The 22,655-nt window shown below is 41.6% G+C and overlaps 1 protein-coding gene across 2 annotated transcripts; it reads right to left on the minus strand.

Moving 5' to 3' along the window:
* Positions 1-1,573: 1,573 nt before the first annotated feature.
* PUS7L (pseudouridine synthase 7 like) lies at positions 1,574-22,317 on the minus strand. 2 transcript variants are annotated; one of them, XM_056573965.1, is made up of 9 exons: positions 22,181-22,317; positions 18,212-19,089; positions 17,903-18,062; positions 17,400-17,595; positions 14,489-14,587; positions 8,943-9,024; positions 7,380-7,660; positions 7,223-7,276; positions 1,574-1,944 (listed from the first exon to the last, which is right to left on the minus strand). In XM_056573965.1, the coding sequence occupies exons 2-9, from the start codon at positions 19,071-19,073 to the stop codon at positions 1,630-1,632; spliced, it is 2,049 nt and encodes a 682-aa protein (XP_056429940.1). In that variant the 5' UTR covers positions 19,074-19,089; positions 22,181-22,317; the 3' UTR covers positions 1,574-1,629. The 2 variants fall into 2 exon arrangements, with proteins under 2 accessions (XP_056429940.1, XP_056429939.1); XM_056573964.1 differs by having other exon boundaries at positions 22,207-22,310.
* Positions 22,318-22,655: the final 338 nt, after the last annotated feature.

Consider the following 22,655-nt stretch of genomic DNA (forward strand, 5'->3'; position numbering starts at 1 on the left):
CCGTTGGTATGTAGACTTTTGAGAGGCGTGAAGTTTCAACGACCTCCACGGCCCAGGTACCAAACCACCTGGGATGTTTCCAAGGTGCTTGACATGTTTTCCACCTGGGAAGACAACATCGATCTTTCCCTGAAATTGTTGTCCTTTAAACTAACGGTGCTCGTGTTTGGTGTCCGTCAAAAGGGTGTCGGACGTAAGGGCCCTGGACATTTCTAGGCGACAATTTTCGCCTCAGGGAGTTAGTTTTTCGGTGGTCCGTAGGACCAAGACCTGTATTCACTCGGTCTTCTACCCGTTTTTTCCGGATCATCCGCGGCTTTGTGTTGTCCGTTGCCTACAGGCCTACGAATCGCAGAATGCCGCCTTGCGTTCCTTGAATTCTTCCCAGCTTCTTGTCTCTTACGTTAAAACGCACCTCCCGGTTTCGTCAGCCACGCTGGCACGTTGGGTGCGTTCCGCTATGGCACTGGCAGGTATAGACGTTTCCCTGTTTGGTGCTCACTCCACCAGGGGAGCGATGGCTACTAAGGTAGTCTCTTCAGGGGGCTCCCTTTCCGACCTTTTGATGGCGGCAGATTGGTCTTCTGAGACCACTTTTCGCCATTTCTACTTCAGGCCGGAGGAACATATTTCCATGTCGGTCTTATGACAGTTTACGTATGTTATGTTTTGATGTATCATTCTGAACTGTTAGCTTTGAACTTGCATAAGATAGGAGCCTCCTGTCTGATATATAAATCTAGATTTTCCTAGCTTGTGACGGAAAATATTAGTTATATGAAGACAGGAGGCGAGTATCTTCCCTCCCGACCCAACCCTGTGATGGATGTCTTTATCTCTCCTCAGGTTACTGAAAGACGACGACGTGTCCGTGTTGGTGATTGACCTGGTCGAGCAGTTGACTGTTGTCCTCATCCCCTGTTGGGATGACGTTCCTCCGTTACCATCCCCGTTGGGATGGACCCGTTGGTGATGTTCCAGATCTGCAGTCGGAGAATGCGGGCCGGCTGGCCGAAGACTTGTGTGGCGGTGCGGTTTTCCGGATGGCTATCGTGCTCCAGTGTTGCTGAGGTGTCGCATCAAGAAAGAGGAGGATCATCCTGGGGCAGTCCATTATATAGGGGCCACCAGCCTGGGTGTGGCTTACAGGATTACTAGGACTGCTGGGAGTTGTAGTTTTATGATTGAAATTTTTTGTTTGAACTTTATTAAAAGAAGTTATAAAGGTTCTGCTATGGGCATTAATAAAGGAAGATTAATGCATAAGATACTCGCCTCCTGTCTTCATATAACTAATATTTTCCGTCACAAGCTAGGAAAATCTAGATTTATCTCTAATATTTTACACATTAAATGTATTAAACAATAACCAGTGTGTAAAGGAATACCTGAAAGTGTTTTTCTGCACTACATACCTGGTAGTAAATAAAGGTGGCATTTATAATGCCACTGAAGAATAAGCAATATACTCTTCCAATAAAGACGTGTGCATGTATGGATCTTTAGTCAAGTCTCCCATCTCCCACAAGTGCTGCACTTGGTTAAAAATGGCTGATTCTACATGAGCTTTCCTTTCTTTGTTTATTTATTTAACATCAAATAAAATTTACAATCACAGATCATGGAGCATTAAAAGTTGCACTTCATCATCTCTCGAAGACAAACAGTAGCATAACAGGAAGAATCTAAGGTTAATGACAGCTTTAATGCTGTATGTTCAGATGCTTTCTCCTGGCTTTGGTCATTAATCTCTGTAACAGTTTCATAAATCAAATTACGTGGAAACTTTATTATAGATCTGTAACAGCCAGGAACATTCAACTGCAACGTGCCAATTCGAAACTTACAGGACTGCAACCCAGCACTGGCAAGCGCCTCTTTATACCACTGTCCAACCTGATTAGTAGGATATCTGATACTGTGTCCAGGCATTGGAAGCACTACCTAGAACAAAAAGTAAGATCAGAAAGATAAGAAAGATAAGAAATGAAAAAGGCATACATACACCAGCATTATTAGTAGTCAAAAGGCATATTGTCTAAAATCTTGTTTTTTGGGTTTCCCATTAAAGGAGTAGTGCAGTGAAACATAACTTACCGTATATACTCGAGTATAAGCAGAGTTTTTCAGCACGATTTTTTCGTGCTGAAAACACCCCCCTCGGCTCATAGTCGAGTGAACTCTCCGCCCTCAGTGGTCTTCAACCTGCGGACCTCCAGATGTTTCAAAACTACAACTCCCAGCATGCCCGGACAGCCGATGGCTGTGCGGACATGCTGGGAGTTGTAGTTTTGAAACATCTGGGAGGTCCGCAGGTTAATGACCACTGCGGCCTTAGTCATCATCCAGCCCCTCCCACCCCCTTTAGTTTTGTACTCACCTCCCCTCGGCGGGAAGTTAGGATGAGCTGGTCCAGGCCATCTGTGCTGCAGGGACCGTCCGATGGGGATGGTTAGTCGTTCCGGGCTGTCCATCTTCACCTGGGGGACCTCTTCTCCGCGCTTCGGGCTCGGCCCCGGAATAGTGACTTTGCCTTGCCGACGACGCACAGGGACGTTCATGCGCAACGTCCCTGTGCGTCGTCGTCAAGGCAACGTCACTATTCCGGGCCCGAAATGCGGAGAAGAGGCCCCCCGGTGAAGATGGACAGCCCGGAACAACTATCCCTCCCCACCGGACGATCCCTGCAGCACAGATGGCCAGGACCAGCTCACCCTAACTTCCCGCTGAGGGGAGGCGAGTACAAAACTAAAGGGGGTGGGGGGCTGGATGATGACGAAGGCCGCAGTGGTCTTCAACAGCCGATGGCTGTCCGGGCATGCTAGGAGTTGTAGTTCTGAAACATCTGGAGGTCCGCAGGTTGAAGACCCCTGTTCAGACTTTGACAGGCGGTGATGATGAAGGTGGGTGTGTGGGATGATGACAGGGGAATGATGACAGGCAGTGATGATGAAGGGGGTGGAGGGTTGGATGATGACAGGGGGATGATGACAGGCGGTGATGATGAAGGGGGGGTGTGGGATGATGACAGGGGGATGATGACAAACGGTGATGATGAAGGGGGTGTGTGGGATGATGACAGGGTAATGATGACAGGCGGTGATGATGAAGGGGGGGTGTGGGATGATGACAGGGTAATGATGACAGGCAGTGATAATGAAGGGGGGATAATGAAGGGGGGGATGGTGACAGGGTAATGATGAAGGGGGGGATGATGACAGGCGGTGATGATGAAGGGGGGATGATGACAGGGTCATGATGATGATGAGGGTGTTAATGACGGGGGGTCTGGTTGATGACAGGGGGGGAATGATGTATTTCCCACCCTAGGCTTATACTCGAGTCAATAACTTTTTTTTTTTTTTTTTTTTTTTTTTTTTTTTTTTTTCCCCCTGGGCTTTTGGGGTGAAATTAGGGGCCTCGGCTAGTATTCGAGTCGGCTTATACTCGAGTATATACGGTATTCCCTCTCCTTTAGATAGGAGATAATTTCTGTTTCACTACAGAACTCTTTTAACCCCTTAAGGACCGTTTTTTTTTCCGTTTTTGCATTTTCGTTTTTTGCTCCTTGCCTTATAAAAATCGTAACTCTTTCAATTTTGCACCTAAAAATCCATATGATGGCTTATTTTTTTGCGCCACCAATTCTACTTTGTAATGACGTCAGTCATTTTGCCCAAAAATCTACGGTGAAACGGAAAAAAAAATCATTGTGCGACAAAATTGAAAAAAAAACGCCGTTTTGTAAATTTTGGGGGCTTCCGTTTCTACGTAATACATTTTTCGGTAAAAATGACACCTTATCTTTATTCTGTAGGTCCATACGATTAAAATTATACCCTACTTATATAGGTTTGATTTTGTCGGACTTCTGGAAAAAAAATCATAACTACATGCAGGAAAATTAATACGTTTAAAATTGTCATCTTCTGACCCCTATAACTTTTTTATTTTTCTGTGTATGGGGCGGTATGAGGGCTCATTTTTTGCGCCGTGACCATTTTTGCATTGATAGGACTTATTGATTGCTTTTTATTCATTTTTAAATGATATAAAAAGTGACCAAAAATGCACTATTTTTTATAATTCGGACATTTCCGCACGCGGTGATACCATATATGTTTATTTTTATTTACACTGTGTTTTTTTTTTTTTTTTTATTGGAAAAGGGGGGTGATTCAAACTTTTAATAGGGGAGGAGTTAAATGATCTTTATTCCCTTTTTTTTTCCACTTTTTTTTGCAGTGTTATAGGTCCCATAGGGACCTATAACACTGCACACACTGATCATCATTGATCACTGGTTTCTCATAAAAAAAACAGTGATCAACGATTCTGCCGCATGACTGCTCATGCCTGGATCTCAGGCACTGAGCAGTCATTCGGCGATTGGACAGCGAGGAGGCAGGTAGGGGCCCTCCCGCTATCCCGAACAGCCCGACTGAGCTAGCCGGCAACTTTCACTTTTAGCTGCGCGGCTCAGCTCTGAGCACGCGGCTAAAGGGTTAATAGCGCGGCGCCGCGATCGGCGCTGCGCGCTATTAGAGGCGGGTCCCGGCTTCACTATAACGCCGGGCCCGCTGTGATATGACGTGGGGTTACTGTGTAACCCCGCGTTATATCAGGGGAGCAGGACCAAGGACGTACCGGTACGTCCTTGGTCCTTAAGGGGTTAATATCCAATATTAGAAAAACAGATTGGATTTCTTTAAAAAACTGCACAACATCTGTCAGCAGGTTTTGCAGCTCAGTTTCATTGAAGTGAATAGAGCCAAGTTGTAATATTCCACACAAGCTGGAGACAGGTGTGGTGCTGTTTTGGAAGAAATTAGTTGTTTTTCTATTGCTGGACAAACCTTTTAAGTTTTCTCTATTCCCAGGATAGAGGATAACAAGAAGATCAGTGACTGTTCAACCACTGGGACCACTGCGGATCCAGCAGAGACACTCCTGTGGATAGGTGATAATGTCCACTTCACGATGAAAGGCTTACATTTATGACACTGTCTTATGGGCTTTTACAACCATCACAGTATATTTATATTAGGAGGTCAATGAAGGTATCGGCAATCAGCACTTGTAGAAAAATACTTTACCCCCTTAAGGACCTGGGGGGTTTTCCGTTTTTTGCATTTTTGATTTTTCCTCCTTACCTTTAAAAAAAACATAACTGTTTCAATTTTGCACCTAAAAATCCATATGATAGCTTATTATTTTGTGCCACCAATTCTACTTTGTAATGATGTCAGTCATTTTACCCAAAAATCTACGGCAAAACTGAAAAAAAAATAATTGCGAGACAAAATTGAAAAAAAAAAATAACGCCATTTTGTAACTTTTGGGGGCTTCCGTTTCTATACAGTACATTTTTCGGTAAAAATAACACCTTCTCTTTATTCTGTAAGTCCATACAATTAAAATGATACCCAACTTATATAGGTTTGATTTTGTCGTACTTCTGGAAAAGATCATAACTAGATGCAGGAAAATGTATACATTTAAAATTGTCCTCTTCTGACCCCTATAACTTTTTTATTTTTCCGCGTATGGGGCGGTATGTGGGCTAATTTTTTGCGCCATGTTCTGAAGTTTTTAGCGGAACCATTTTTGTATTGATAGGACTGTATTGATTGAACTTTTTATTTATTTTTTCATGATATAAAAAGTGACCAAAAATACACTATTTTGGACTTTGGAATTTTTTTGCGCGTACGCCATTGACCGTGCGGTTTAATTAACAATATATTTTTATAATTCGGACATTTCCGCACGCGGCGATACCACATGTTAATTTTTATTGACACTTTTTTTTTTAAATGGGAAAAGCGGGGTGATTCAAACTTTTATTAGGGAAGGGGTTAAATTATCTTTATTCACTTTTTTTTGCAATGTTATAGCTCCCATATGGGGCTATAACACTGCACACACTGATCTTTTACATTGATCAATTGTTTCTCATAGGAAACCATTGATCAATGATTCTGCTGCTTGACTGCTCATGCCTGGATCTCAGGCACTGAGCAGTCATTCGGCGATTGGACACCAGGAGGCAAGGTAAGGGACCCTCCTGCTGTCTTACAGCTGTTTGGAATGCCGCAATTTCGTTGTGGATATCCCGAACAGCCCTCTGAGCTAACCGGCAACGATTTACTTTCACTTTAGATGCGGCGTTCAACTTTGAACGCAGTGTCTAAAGGGTTAATAGCGCGCAGCACCACGATCAGAGCCGGGCGCTATTACCCACGGGTCCCGGCCTCTAACAACCGGGCCCGACCCGCTATGACGTTATAGAATGAGGACTCACAACTTACATTTGCTTCATGGGTCCTTAAGAGGTTAAAAACATTTCTGTGCTTTTTTTTGTATTCAGAAAACAAATTGATAATTAAAAAAAAATAAAAAATTGAATAATAATCAGTGCAAAGTCCAAAATCTTTAAAACAATGACAACTTTATTTGTATTTTTTGGGGGAGGTGGGGGGTCTGGGTGCAAGCTAAAAAAAATAAATAAATAAATGATTTAGCTGATTTCCTTGCAAAAATCCCAAAAACATACTTTGTCTTTCATGGTGAAAAGTAAAGAGAACATAACTGCACAAATCAATGTACAGCAGAGCAGGGGACTAAGAAATCTCTCGTTCAGAGAAGGAATGCCACGTACAATGGATGCCACCTCTTACATAGGGATATATAGATCACAAAACAGAAACTGTGATCCATACAGAGTTAATGTTGTAGCATTTAGGCTTAAAGGAAAACAGGCTTAAAGGAAAACTGTCACCTGTTCAACCACACTAAGCTCAATACACAGGTTTATAGTGTGGGTGAACATGAGACCAATGCGGGGTCTCTGACTTATATACATACCTTATGTCCAGCGCTCCGTCCCTCTGAAGATCGGCTTCTATCTGTGCTGAATTGCATGCTGGAGGCGGGCCCCCGGCTAAATTTGAATATTCATGGTCGCTTGTCATGTGGGTGCTTGTGAGTACTGAACGATCACGTGACCAGCAACCATAAATAATCAAATCCAGCTGGCAGGCCCACCTCCAATTCGCAATTCAGCGCAGAGAGAAGCCGATCTTCAGAGGGAGCAGGTGCCTGACATATGCCGACATATATTAGTAAGAGACCCCACTATAACCCAGTGTATTGGGTTTAGTGTGGGTGAACAGGATGACCGTTTTCCTTTAAGATGGACTCCTTAAATGAATAAACTTACTTGATGTATAGAATAAACTCTTTCTTCCTCTTCTACAGCTGTAACAATATGAACCTGTATAAAACAAACCATTTGTCAGGGCTAGGACAGGATATATATTTCTGCAAAATGTCAATTTATACATTGTTCCAACCAGAAAACAACTGCTTGAACTCACTCTGTCACTCAATGAAGTTGTTTCATTTGCATCCTGGTTGTGAAGTACAAGGTCCCCTTCTACAACTTCGGTGCCATAGGTAGCTATTCTATAAGATGCAGCTTCATTCCAGACCTTACTGCAATATGCGTGGACGTAGAAGATCCTCATGGAATGTGGAATACTGAGCCATCCTCGTAGACATCCCTCATCATTCATCCCATATCTATTCAGTGCCCGCAGCATCATTCTCTCACGGACTTTATAGGCTGGCATTAGTGCAAGGGTACCTTTAATATCCTCTGAAATAAAGGTAAGCAATGATAGAACATTTATTGGTTACGATTTCAGTTAAATTATTCATTTTATTTGTTTTTAGGCACAAAACGCTTCACTATATATCATTATAGGAATTGAACCTCTGTTTTCTCCACTGAAACCCCTGCTATACATAGTCATACAGTTAAAGAGGTTCTGTACGGTTACGAATTGATGGCATATCCTCGCAAAAATATTTCTATTTAGACAATCTCAGTTTTTACACTGAGAGTTTACATGGAAAGGTGAGTTCCAGGATCTGTCCACTTCTTTGTCACTGTGGTGCAGTGCTTGTAGAGTGTTATGGCCCAGAGCTGAGCAAGCTTAGCCCCGCAGCTAGGGTGCTGTTGGGTATCCCACCTGCTGTTTTTTAAGGATCACAATCTTCTTTGCTAAGAAACTTATTCTGGAAAATTGGCCATGCATTATGCAGGTTTCTTACTGGCTGCATATGTTAGGCACCTAAAAGGTTAACAAAAGGCACTTGGCTCTGTCTCTAACCCCACTGAAACAACATTTTTTTTTTCTCCAAAAACTTGACAGAATTGTTATAGTAACATCTGTAACGTCAAGCTATAAAATTATCCCGCTAGTTATGTTTATGCTGAAAGCTAAAAAAATAAAAAATAATACATTAAAACACAATTGTAACCAAATATGTACCCTACCAATTATAACTACAGGTCAGAACTTACAATAATAAGCTTTTCCTTAAACTATGTGAATGGAAAACATTAAATGTTTTACGTAATATTGAAACGCTAACATTTTTACATAATTTTGTTTAACCTTTTGCACAGTATAGTGACAAACGATATAATTTTGTTATCTTTTTACTCATACTGACCCAGAGAATTAAAGTTATGTTATTTATACTGCACAGTGAATGGCAAAAATGTTAAATGATGTTACCATAAAAAAATATATAATAATAATACAATTGCTCCCCAAAAAACAATTCATCATATGAAAACCCATAGCAGCTTACTGTAAAGGCATTTATACACTAGTACAATACAGACACTTTTTTTTGCATCTGTATTACAGCAACAAGTCTTAGCCTGAGTGCTGAGGTATTTTGAGCATCACTGATACAGACTATACAAGGATTGAGATAAAAACCCGATACTGAGATATCAAAACCTTCAGTTGTCTGCCTTGTATTTTTGTCTCATTTTTCAGATTTACTTGTTTCATAACATTTAGTGCTCATGCATATACTCAATAAATGAAGATGACATTACATAAGTGGTATTTAGCGCTTACCGTTTTGGCAAAAAAAAGTTTTTGCTTTATTTACAGGATCGTCATGTTCTTCAGGCGTGAAGAACAATTTGACAGCCTGTGCCTGGAAATGAAAGGTAACATTTTACTATCACCTTAATACTGTACATTACCTTTATACTAGACCCGGAAAAAAAAAAAAAAAAAAAAGGAATGATATAAAAACTAAACTGTGACTGAAAATCTTTGCAAATGTAGGTATGTATTGCAGTGTGACTCAGTTTGGGCCACTAAAACGAACGGGGCCCGCTGCAGTATGCTACATGTACATCACCATCCCATTTTATGACAGGGCGACAACTGATACCTCTAACACACCGCAGAAACGCAGTATGAACGTGGTCAGAAAACTATTGTGCTACACTAGAGGGAGTGGTCCAAGAATTGCTGCTCCAGCAGTTCCCAGGAAAAAAAAAAAAAAAAAAGGAGGATGGCTTTTGCGGTGACTCGAGGATCAGAGATACGTTCACGGCAAGAATGAACTTTGGAATGCATCACTTCCGTTATGTAGTGACGTTACGGACTTTCACCCGCGCAGATTCAAACTCCTTTATTGTTTGTCTCTCTCTCTCTCTCTCTCTCTATATATATATATATATATATATATATATATATATATATATATATATATATATATATATATATATATATATACACATATATATATATATATATATGCTAAATGCACATGTCCTCACTATACTAGCCTGATGAAGCGGGGGTCACCTCGCGAAACGCATTGCTTTGTTTTATCCTTATGTTTTACCTTTATCAACATTGAATAAACAAGTATCCGATACCAGTAGGACACTTGTATTCTTGCCATGAACGTATCTCTGATCCTCCAGGTGCTGCAAAAGCCAGCCTCCTCTTTTTTTCCTGGGAACTGCTAGAGCAGCCGATTCTAGGACCACTCCTTCCATTGCAAAGACAGACATCAACAGAGGGTTGGGTTCAGATGCCGGGCTGCCAGAGGACCATTTGGGAGTGTAATACCAGTCAATGCATGCGCTCAACAGTGTTGTGCCTGAAGCGCAACACCAATAGGTGAGTGAAATACTATCTTCCACCTATTGTATTTCACTACTGCATATCCCTTATTGTGCAAACAGTGGCACACTGACGCTTGGACACATGCGCCACATTATATATATATATATATATATATATATATATATATATGACATTGGAGCCACCTTTATTTTTATATATATTTATAACATTTTTGGTATTTTGTACTGTTTTACCATCATTTACGGCACTTAGATAGCGCCACCATTTCTGTTCCTGTCTTTTCAATATGCAATACTACATTGTGCTAAACTAACCACTAATATAAATACCCCTGCAAAGAAAACCCCTGTAAAGTGCCTCCCTCTCTATCTCAACTCTGATTGGTGGCCTCTTAATGTCCACTATTGGACCCTCACTGATCAAAAGGCGATGGCATAGCAAAACTATAAGTCCTCATTTTATGAGATGGTAACACCCCTTTAATGTCTGTTTAAAAATGGTAACACCCCTTAAAAATGGTAACAACCCTTTAATGTCTGTTTAGAAGACTTGAAAAAGTAATCTACATTAATTACAATCCTTATATTTATACTGCCACCCCTTCTTCCTCCTCAAAAATAAAAAGTAAGCACTGGAGCCGGCCTATCTAATATGGTTTTAATAGCGCAGCAGTCTTAGTTACAGCAGCTCTGCTCTATGACAGTATAGCTCTATACCAGTTCTATACTGACACATGATTACAGTACAGTGAAATCATATAACTACAGGTGACGTCTTCTCTAACTGGAATCAGTCATTCACTTTCCCTTTTCTTCTGTATCCGGGCCCAGACCTCGATGAAGATATCTGCCAGTCATACCAATCTCTGCATACAAACCCCCCATTGCTGCTTCCATTTCAGTGCTCCCTACACAGAAATAGTGCCCTCTTTGTGCCCCACACAGTACTAGTGTCCCTTCTGGGTTTTACAATGTAATAATTCCTCATTGTGTTTACCAAAAAAACAATGTCTCCTTTTTGTCCCTTAATAATAGTATCATACTTTGTGCCCCAGCACAGTAATAATATTCAACTTTGTGTCCTCCACAGTAATAGTGTCCTCCACTGTAATAGTGTCCTCCTTTGTGTCCTCCACAGTAATAGTGTCCTCCTTTGTGTCCTCCACAGTAATAGTGTCCTCCTTTGTGTCCTCCACAGTAATAGTGTCCTCCACAGTAAGTGTCCTCCTTTGTGTCCTCCACAGTAATAGTGTCCTCCACTGTAATAGTGTCCTCCTTTGTGTCCTCCACAGTAATAGTGTCCTCCTTTGTGTCCTCCACAGTAATAGTGTCCTCCTTTGTGTCCTCCACAGTAATAGTGTCCTCCTTTGTGTCCTCCACAGTAATAGTGTCCTCCACAGTAATAGTGTCCTCCTTTGTGTCCTCCACAGTAATAGTGTACTCCTTTGTGTCCTCCACAGTAATAGTGTACTCCTTTGTGTCCTCCACAGTAATAGTGTCCTCCACAGTAATAGTGTCCTCCTTTGTGTCCTCCACAGTAATAGTGTACTCCTTTGTGTCCTCCACAGTAATAGTGTCCTCCACAGTAATAGTGTCCTCCTTTGTGTCCTCCACAGTAAGTGTCCTCCACAGTAATAGTGTCCTCCTTTGTGTCCTCCACAGTAATAGTGTCCTCCACAGTAAGTGTCCTCCTTTGTGTCCTCCACAGTAAGTGTCCTCCACAGTAATAGTGTCCTCCTTTGTGTCCTCCACAGTAATAGTGTCCTCCTTTGTGTCCTCCACAGTAATAGTGTCCTCCACAGTAATAGTGTCCTCCTTTGTGTCCTCCACAGTAAGTGTCCTCCTTTGTGTCCTCCACAGTAATAGTGTCCTCCACAGTAAGTGTCCTCCTTTGTGTCCTCCACAGTAAGTGTCCTCCTTTGTGTCCTCCACAGTAATAGTGTCCTCCACAGTAATAGTGTCCTCCTTTGTGTCCTCCACAGTAATAGTGTCCACCTTGCACAATATATCCTCTATAGTCTGCACACACAGACTGTAGGGTTTACAGCTTCCCAGAATTCCCAGTTTTCCTGACTGTACTGCTTTCCACTCTCCTTCCTGACACTGCATGGCAGCGTGTGTGTCCTGAACCCTATTTGCCTATATATCACCTGAACACCAATGTTTAAAGGGGTATTCCAGGCCAAAACTTTTTTTTATATATCAACTGGCTCCGGAAAGTTAAACAGATTTGTAAATTAAAAAATAGAAATATGGATGCGTAGCTCTACAACATAAAATGTACGAGGTTAACTGGATACCTCTCACCCAAAAGAGGAAAAAAGGGAATTGAATCAAGGAAAATAAAATATACCAGTCCTCAGTGCACTAACTCATCAAAGAGTTATATGGTATCAGTCTGGGAAATCCCAAGAAAAGAATTCAATACAATATACCAAAAATTATAAATTTATTAATGTACCTCAATATATAAGATATGAATGTCAGATTACAAAATATCATTTTAAAATATTGATGTTAATAATGTGCCAAACGTGGGGCCCCACGTTGGCACCTGAATATGCTAAACGGATACCACCATATGACTTGATAAAACCAATATGTAAATATGGTCACTATTCACACCAGGAATAGAAAAACACACAATGGCTCAAATAAAGCCTAGGAAAAAATTGTGTCCCCTATAACGGGGTGAATTGTCCTACAATACAAGGAACAACCTGTAAATGAAAATACAGCCTACAAATAAGATATAGTGTAACAACCTGTAAATAAATACAATGTGAATCCTGCAATGAAAATGTGAATAAATACAATCCTGGGGTGTTTTTTACCCGCTAATATCTATGAGGACTTATTGCCATTGATACCTCAGGAATGAAAGAATTGCCTTATATCCACCTGGGATTGCTGACCATATGCTGATCGTTTGCTGAATAATATTATTGGAAAAGTTAAGAGATTTTAACATCTGCTCAAACTAAACGTCCATTATAAAACAGTCAGCTGACCTGCAATCAGCTGACTGCTGACGTCAGACGCCGCCGAGACACACGCTGACCCGCTGAACACCGCTATCCCCGCAGCTCGCTGATGGAGACGTGGCCGCACATCGCCACCCCAGCTTGAGCGCTACACAGTCAACTAGATCGTAGGAGCGGTGAGTGGCACGAAAGTGCCGACAATTCATTCACAGCTATTATGCTTTATACCAACATAGCTATAATACAGCAATCCTAGAGAACACAGCATACGGAACACAGCATACGGAAACATTGATACAGTTTACCATCCTTAAGTGGATACAATTGGCAAAACAAGAAAGACTGCTTCATTATATGCGGGACATATGAAAGTGGCCACTATTCACACAAGATTATATCAGGACTGTGATATATTCATTTACATGTTATTACTGGAAACCACAACTATTTGATATCATCAGCGTCTTATCTTGTATTTATTCACATTTTCATTGCAGGATTCACATTGTATTTATTTGCATTTTATTTACAGGTTGTTACACTATATCTTATTTGTAGGCTGTATTTTCATTTACAGGTTGTTCCTTGCATTGTAGGACAATTCACTCCGTTATAGGGGATACTATTTTTTTTAGGCTTTATTTGAGCCATTATGCGTTTTTCTATTCCTGATGTGAATAGTGACCATATTTACATATTGGTTTTATCAAGTCATATGGTGGTATCCGTTTAGCATATTCAGGTGCCAACGTGGGGCCCCACGTTTGGCATATTATTAACATCAATATTTTAAAATTATATTTTATTGTCATCTGACATTCATATCTTATATATTGAGGTACATTAATAAATTTATAATTTTTGGTATATTGTATTGAATTATTTTCTTGGCATTTCCCAGACTGATACCATATAACTCTTTGATGAGTTAGTGCACTGAGGACTGGTATATTTTATTTTCCTAGATTTGTAAATTACTTCTATTAAAAAATCTTAATCCTTCCAATAGTTATTAGCTTCTGAAGTTGAGTTGTTGTTTTCTGTCTAACTGCTCTCTGATGACTCACGTCCCTATGGGGATATTCTCCCATCATGCACAGCTCCCGGGACGTGACATCATCATTGAGCAGTTAGACAGAAAACTTCAGAAGCTAATAACTATTGGAAGGATTAAGATTTATTAATAGAAGTAATTTACAAATCTGTTTAACTTTCTGGAGCCAGTTGATATATATAAAAAAAGGTTTTGCCTGGAATACCCCTTTAAGTGTAACATGGATTCAGAATACACACATTGCCACACACCACGCGGAGTCATGGAAAAGGTTGATGAAGGAGTAACACAACAGTTAACCCTAGTAAGGTGAGGGAAGCCTGCGGGCCCCTGGCTTAGGGACCTGTTCTAACTAGGACTGCTGTATTGCTATGCCACTGGGGTACATGAGTTCAATAGGAGGAAGTATATGTAATTGATAGAAGTCTATGTTTATTACATTAAAGAGATGCCATCATTTGAACCACTTATACATACCATTTCTTCTTTTAGTAAAGCTAATCCAATTTTATGCGACTGCACGTTCAGCCCTTTCCCAAATCTTTGTGGCCCATAATAGTTAATAAAGCCTCTGTTCTAAAATGAGAGACAGAAACAAACAGTAAGATAGATAGCAAAGATACTCTGTAGCATGAACATCTGTGAGAGGAATACATCAAGAAGAGTAGTGCTCCTTTTCATGTTCTGGTTAAAGGAAACCTGTCACTAGGATTTACCCTATATAACAAACAGCAATGCGTAATAGACTTTAATATGATAATTCCTGGATGTCTGCTGTCCCGGCTGTAAATGTGGAGTAAACAACTTTCATATATCTAGATATATCCTGCATTATATGCCAACAATCTGCAAGTAGTCGTTTTGGTGGGTGGGTTGGGGAAGTAGTCACCATGTCACTGTGGTGCAGGTGGGGCATGAGAATAGATAACAATAATGTGCCAAAGGTTGGAGGTCACTGCTATAGAGCTTAAATGGGCACGGTCAGATATGTTGTACATCTTGGCAAAACAAAAGTTTTTCTAATATACTTTTTTTTATATTTTTCAAATTTAATTAAAGAAAAGCGCCTTTGAAAATCCCATTACTAGGGGTCCCCATATCTATGAGTCCCTAAGCAGCATGAATGTGTCCAAGGGTCATGGACAAGAGATGACAGTCAAAGGATGTCTGGTCATGCTGGGAGTTGTAGTTTTGCAAAAGCTATAGGCACACACCTGAAGGCAACACTGCTGCAAAAAAAAGTTATCAAAACAGTATACCTCCAACTAGTCCAAAACTACAAGTCCCAGCAATACAAGACTTGCAAAGGCTGATACACGTGAATGACAAAGGGAAAATATATAAAATGTATACATAAAAAACAAAACTGTACTTTTAGCACTAAACCTTTGCACTAATTCAGGAAGATGTAAATTATACACTCACCCTATTGTCTTTGATGGTAAAGTACAGGCAATCTCCAATAATCATTATGTGTGTTTGTGTACAGCATAAAGCCAGAGAGGAAAGGGTTACAGAGAAGGGCTGCCAGGCTCCTCTCAGAGCAGCACAGCCCCCCTTTATTTGGCTAGATGAAAGAGACACTGAGTAGCTATAATATGCTATTTTTTAGTGAAATATGGGCGATAGATACATACAAGTTACATGTACATGATCAGGATGAGGTACTGAGTAACATAACAGTTAACAGTTGTTTTTTGTGGGATCTGACAGGTACGCTTTAAAGTCATGGAGGTCAGGTTGTGTTGTATACAGTAGAATAAACATTTATAAGATTACTTAAAGGGGTATTCCAGGAATTTTTTTAATCTGGCTATGCTACAGGGGCTGTAAAGTTAGTGCAGTTCATAATATAGTGTCTGTACCTGTGCGTGACGGTTTTCTCACAATTCTTATGTGATTTTCACTCCAATTTTCATTTTTAACAGCATACAAAATTACTGTTGTCTCAGATTTTTCCCAGCTTGCAATGCGGCCAAGACCTGACTCACTATTCAGCTGATGACAGGGAGCCTGTCTGCTTCAATGGGTGGAGGGATCAATGTGCAAATAATGCAACAGCTGTAGGCACCCTGATTGAAAACCACAGGTCTTTTTGAATGGAAGCAGCTAATTTATGTTTCAATGGGTGGGGTGGCTGATGTGTGGGAGGGAGGAAAATGGAATTGTGGGATTTGTAGGCAAAGAAGAAAAGTCAAACAGAAATACCAGTTCACAAAAAGCTAGCCACAGTGTTATGGTAATCTCACAACATAGCCATTTAGCCCCAAGACAAGCGCAGATCCTTCCTAAGCATGTCCATTACTGTCTGCCAGGTTCGTACTAAAATCCCCTTATGGTGGATAACCCCTTTAAGAAGCTTTTTGAGGTTGGTTAGCACTAGTATCACTTTTTTTAAATTTTTTTATCTTAAGTAATGTGTAGGGTTACCTTGAAGGAGTTAAATGAATTATGTGTGACAGCTCTTAGTACGTTACTTTCCATACCTCTCTCTTCACCTGCTGTGATATAATGTAAATCAGTGCATAGGGCTTCAGTAAAGCATCTGGTGAAAGAATCTTGTAAGAGAATGTCACTAGGTGATCTACTGAACTGCTGTACACTGTTTTACATTAGATCACAGCGGGTACATTGGCTGTCTAATGAATCCTGGAGTGTCAGACCTGCTCCTGCATGAAAGCATCAGGAGACAAAATGTCAATGGGTGCTATACAGAAGCGCAATGCACTGACAAAAGGGTGCATCTGATGTCTTCGGAGTGTTGTATCTGGAGTGTGTCAGCTGTCAGTGGAGGTTCTAAAATGCTCATCCATGTCACTAAACATACTTTGCAAAGAGAGAAAAAATGACCCTTGCGGTGGCACTGCTAGTTCCGAAATGAAGTGGATGCCAGACCAGGAGTATTATGAAAACACTGTAATGGTTTATTAAAACATAAAAAAATAAAAGTACAGGGATAACGCGTTTCGGGGGAGCCGCCCCCTTCCTCAGATCTGAGGAAGGTGGTGGCTCCCCCGAAACGCGTCATTCCTGTACTTTTATTAATTTTTTTAATGTTTTAATAAACCATTCCGGTGTTTTCATAATACTCCTGGTCTGGCATCCACTTCATTTCGGAACTAGCAGCGCCACCGCAAGGGTCATTTTTTTCTCTTTGCATTGACCTCCATCAGGATCGGATCATTCCTTTCCCTGGGACCCGGGGCTTTGGTTACCTATGGTTTGGGTTGATACGCGAATATTCTATTCGCTCTAGGTGAGCAGCCATTACTTAGGGACATTTCTTGCCCAATGACAGCTACTGTCTAAACATTGCCATCTGTGTTAGTGGTAACGCACAAGGCGCCCCCCGTTGGTCTCTTTTTTCTATTTTCAGGACTAAACATACCTTGACATTCTGTACCGCCTCATCAACTGTCTTCTCAAGGTCTTCTAATGTATCACCACTATGACATCTTACACCTCTCACAACAATGTTGAAATGGTTCCCACTTAAGTGACCAAGATGTAAGTGCTGCTTAGTAGGATGGATGTTGTATATCTTCATCCCCTTTTTTTCAAGTAAACATTGAACACTATGCAGTCTAAAGAAAAAGACAGATAAACCACTGGTCACTCTACATCAGTGTTTCCCAACCAGGGTGCCTCCTGCTGTTGCAAAACTACAACTCCCAGCATGCCCGGACAGCCAACGGCTGTCCGGGCATGCTGGGAGTTGTAGTTTGCAACAGCGGGAGGCACCCTGGTTGGCAAACACTGCTCTACGTTGTCTATTTCATAGTTCATTTTGAGATGATGGGGATGATATAATAAAATAATCTTCATTTAATGGTAATATTCTTTAGACTATATCGTGCAAATAATATAAGAAAAAAAAGATAACTATCGCACCTTTCTGGAGAAATTTTCTTTACAACAACAGACTGAGAAGTCACGGCTTTCTTATCTTTAATACCAGCATAGCTAAAGTCCGAGGGGAGCACGCCAAGTGAAGAGGCCAGGTAACTTATGGCTTCCAGAGTTTCCAGGTTCACTTTCTCAAGGGTAAACGCTAGAACAAAGACAGATTTTTTTCTGTAAAAGGAAATTACAAAAAAAAAATAATAATAATACACATATCTACCACAGAGTGAATAGTAATATTGTGGCCCTGCCTGATAAAAGTAATGATGTAATGGGAGTCAGTAGAGTAATTCCTACCTGTAAATATGTCAGCTTTTTCCTCTGATCTCTGTCTCTTTCCAGATGAGCCCTTTTTCTCCCGGAATCTCACAGTTATACACACTTTCTGCAGCGCATCAGAGCCTTTCTCAGAAAAGGACTTGGTTTCTACCAGCTTCCCAAATTTCTTACTGATGAAATGATGTACAGATGTCCTGTGTTCTTTACGCACATCTGGTTCAAATGTAAACCTTGAGTTTTCCACTTTTGCATCTATAAATGTAAAGAATTTGTCTGCTTCCTCTTCAGATGTCAGCAAGGAAAGCTCTTGGTAATCCAGGTTTGGTTTAACAAGAACCTCGGTGCTTCTGGTAAAAGTGAGAAGGAACGGGAACGTCTGTCGCACAGCACCATGGAGAATGGCTCTGGCATGTTTGTCCGAAAACGTCCCCAAAGACAGTTCACGTTGTTCACCTTCAGATACTTTAGATTGAAAGGTAGATCTTACTGAACGTGCAAAGTTAGTTAAGGCTTCCTGCACATCTAGACACAACAAAGTGTTAAGTATATTATATTGGTCTACTTCATGTTCAAGAAGATCCCGCTCTTCAAAAACATTATTTTCTTTCTCCACGGCCTCACATATATCTCTATCAGCTCCATCAAGTGCGTCTTCAATGTTAGCTTCAGTGGTGTTTGGGCATACCTTGGCCTTCTTGTAGTTTTCTTCACTATTCCACTGTGTTTCTAAATCTTCCCCATGGACGTTTGTAACAAGCCGACCAGTGAGATCCACCTCTGTTACTACAAAGTCGGACGGGGCATTTTTAATGGTTCCATAAAAGCCAATGTGATCACTTATATAAGATAGAGAGATAAGGTCTAGAGGTCTTTCTTCCATTGTATTCAAGATCAGTCTAAAGACAGAAAAAGAAAGAGAACTTTGAATGATAAATACCACTTTATCCTCACTTGTCAGCATAGCTCTTTACACGCACTGGAGGACATAATGCAATAGCACTGGTTATGAGTAAAATTTGGTAAAAAAAATACTATTATTGGGAGACTAATATCATGAATATGGATTTAATGTGTACCTGTCGTCAACAAACATTTTTTATATAATGTAGATAATACCATTATATATATATATATTTGCAATATACATTGGTTAAAAAATGTGTATATTTTTGTCCCTCCCTGCACCTATTGTCTGTGTCTCTCTATGAGGAGTCCAAACACAGGAAGTGAGGGTGGACAAGCAGGGCTCTGTGCACTAAGACTCAAATTATAAGACCACCAAGTTAAGAGTCTAGGTGGTGCTTAAAACATAACTTTTAATATTGGTTTTAAAGGAACCCACATTTTTTTAAACAAACATTTACTTGTGTATATCAATCACCAAAAAATAATAATAGATGACAAGGGATATAGTTGACATACATGGGATGGTCCAGTTGGGCTCTGTCAGGCCTCCCAACAGTCTCAAAATCTCCCACCAATTATAGCCGCCGACGCGTTTCTGCCAATAATTACATTGGACTCATAAGGGAAGAATCACATTTGGTCTAGTAAACACCAAAAATTAGTAAAATAAATATATTTGGCAATATATAAAAGATTCCATATATTTAAGATGTAAAGCCAGGACGCCGGCACCTCGCTGGAACGAGCGAGTAGAGCTGCGGACCGGCAGCTCCCTGCGCTACAGCAGGTTGTGCGCGACCATGTTACAGTCTTAGGAAACCGTGGACCGGACCGGTTATCCTGGACTTTTGGCTGATTCCTAGAGATAGAGCTGTTTTCTGTTTCAGGCGGCCTGCATGTCTCCTTTTTTCCTTACAGGATTTATAGGGAAATGCTAGCCTGCCTTTACAGCCTTACCTTAAATATATGGAATCTTTTACATTTTGCCAAATATATTATTTTACAAATGTTTAGTGTTTACTTGACCAATTGTAATACCTTCCTGATGACGCCAATGTAATTATTGGCAGAAACGTGTCGGCGGCTATAATTGTTGGGAGATTTTGTGACTGTTGGGAGGCCTGACTGGGCTGGCAAGGCCAAGCAGAGCGCAACTGGGCTATCCCATGTATGTCAACTATATCCCTTGTCATCTATTATTTTTTGGTGATTGATATACACAAGTACATGTTTGCTTAAAAAAATGTGGGTTCCTTTAAAAACAATATTAAAAGTTACGTTTTAAGCACACCCTAGACCAGGGGTGTCAAATTCAAATTCATCGGGGGCCGCATCAGCAGTTTGGTCACCCTCAAAGGGCCGGTTGTATCTGTAGGACCCCTCCCCCCCCCACATACCTTATATGCTGTAGTATAAGACAACTGGGTGTATAAGACGACCCCTAACTTTTACAGTTAAAATGTAGAGTTTGGGATATACTCGCCATATAAGACTACCCCTACTACCGCAATGTACAGTACCTTGCAGTTCCCCCCACATTAGGTAGGCAGCATGTTCCCCACATTAGTTGGCAGCATGTTCTCCCACATTAGGTTGGCAGTATAGTTCCCCCACATTAGATTGGCAGTATAGTTCCCCCCACATTAGGTTGGCAGTATAGTTCCCCCCACATTAGGTTGGCAGTATAGTTCCCCCCCACATTAGGTTGGCAGTATAGTTCCCCCCCACATTAGGTTGGCAGTATAGTTCCCCCCCACATTAGGTTGGCAGTATAGTTCCCCCCACATTAGGTAGGCAGCATGTTCCCCCACATTAGTTGGCAGCATGTTCCCCCACATTAGTTGGCAGCATGTTCCCCCACATTAGTTGGCAGTATAGTTCCCCCCACATTAGGTTGGCAGCACCCCTCCCCACAGACATACAGCCTCCAGCCATATACAGTGTATGGCTGGAGGCTGTATATCTGTGTGCTGCCCCCACTGTGATCCGGTCACCGCTCCTCCAGCCTGGGGTCACAATCTACTGCTATGGCCTATGGGCCATAGCAGTAGGTGCCAGGACTGATCGAGCGGTGACCGGAACACTGAAGAAGATAATGTGCCGCCGGTCACTTACCAGGCCCCGGCCAGCGCGCGTCCTGCGATGATCCTGCCGTCCTCCTGGTCCTCCCGCGTCTCTATGGTTGTACGCACGGGACGTCACTGACGTACCGTGCGTACAACCATAGAGGTGGAGGACCAGGAGGACCGAAGGAGGATCGCTAGAGGGCAGACGTTCTCTGGCTTGTAGGCTGCCGCGCATGCGCTGAAGAGGCGGCTTTCTTGTGTCAAAAAAAAAAAAAAGCTGGAATAAAAAGGTGAAGGCTGGCGGCGGCAGCTACGCGGGCCACATGACGAGGTCCCGCGGGCCTTGTGTTTGACACCCGTGCCTAGACACTTAAATTGGTGGTCTTATAATTTGAGTCTTCATAGCTGGGTTATATTGTACGCTCTAACGCGGTCAGACGTAGGACCTAAATATTCTGTGTTTATTTGTCTCATCTCTGTGCACTAAGGAAAAGCAGGACAGTGTGCAGTGAGGCTCTATAACATGCTCCTGGCTCATACATCAGGATGATTGACAAGCCAGGAGTCTGCACAGATCCCTGCTTGTCCTGCCCTCACTTCCTGTATTTGGACTCCTCATAGAGACACACAGACAATAGCTGCAGGAACAGCATTTTTTCACCCAAAAATATACACAATGTTTAACCAATGTATATCACAAATATACATAGAATGGTATTATCTACATTATATCAAAAGTTTTTTGTTGACGAAAGGTACACTAAGAATAGTGTACTAATAAACCTGTGTTTCCCAGCCAGGGTGCCTCCAGCTGTTGCAAAAACTACAACTCCCAGCATGACCGGACAGCCTGCTAGGGCTGCAGCAGAATACACACGTGTGAACATGCCCTAATAATGCTTGCTGTGCTAATATATAAAGAATGTACTGCTGCCCAACTCCTGGACATTTCTGATATTCACATGTGCTGCCAGCTCCCCCTAGTGTCGGCACATCACCAATCTTTACCAAATACCTGAATGTACTGTCCTCCCTGTTCACCTGGACACAGTTCTCTCAATGTTTCCATTCATCTGCTGCACTTCCTGGGTGTCTACTCGCTTTGCATAGTTCAGAACTACATCTCCCATGATTCCCCCTGCACTGTGCCCTCTCTACTCCTCCCATCTACACAGCCTGTGTCCGCTACTGGGAGCGGGAGTCACTGGAGGTGCTGTCAGAGGAGACAATTCCTAGCGCCCCCTAGAGGGCTCCAGTCACGCGTCCCTTTCTATTTCCCCACCTCATGCACCGACAGAACGCTCCCCTACACCCTGTGTATGAGCACTGCTACATCGTCATTCAGTACTGTATATAGTGTGTACATGGCCTCACTGTAAGGCTTATCATAACTAACATAAGATGTTGCAGTGCTGATACAGGGGTGTAGCGTTGTGAGCAGGCAGAGGCTCAGTGTATAGGAGGGTATATGCAGCGAGGAATCATGGGAG

The sequence above is a fragment of the Hyla sarda genome, chromosome 4 (assembly GCF_029499605.1).
Source record: "Hyla sarda isolate aHylSar1 chromosome 4, aHylSar1.hap1, whole genome shotgun sequence".
Lineage (NCBI taxonomy): Eukaryota > Metazoa > Chordata > Amphibia > Anura > Hylidae > Hyla > Hyla sarda.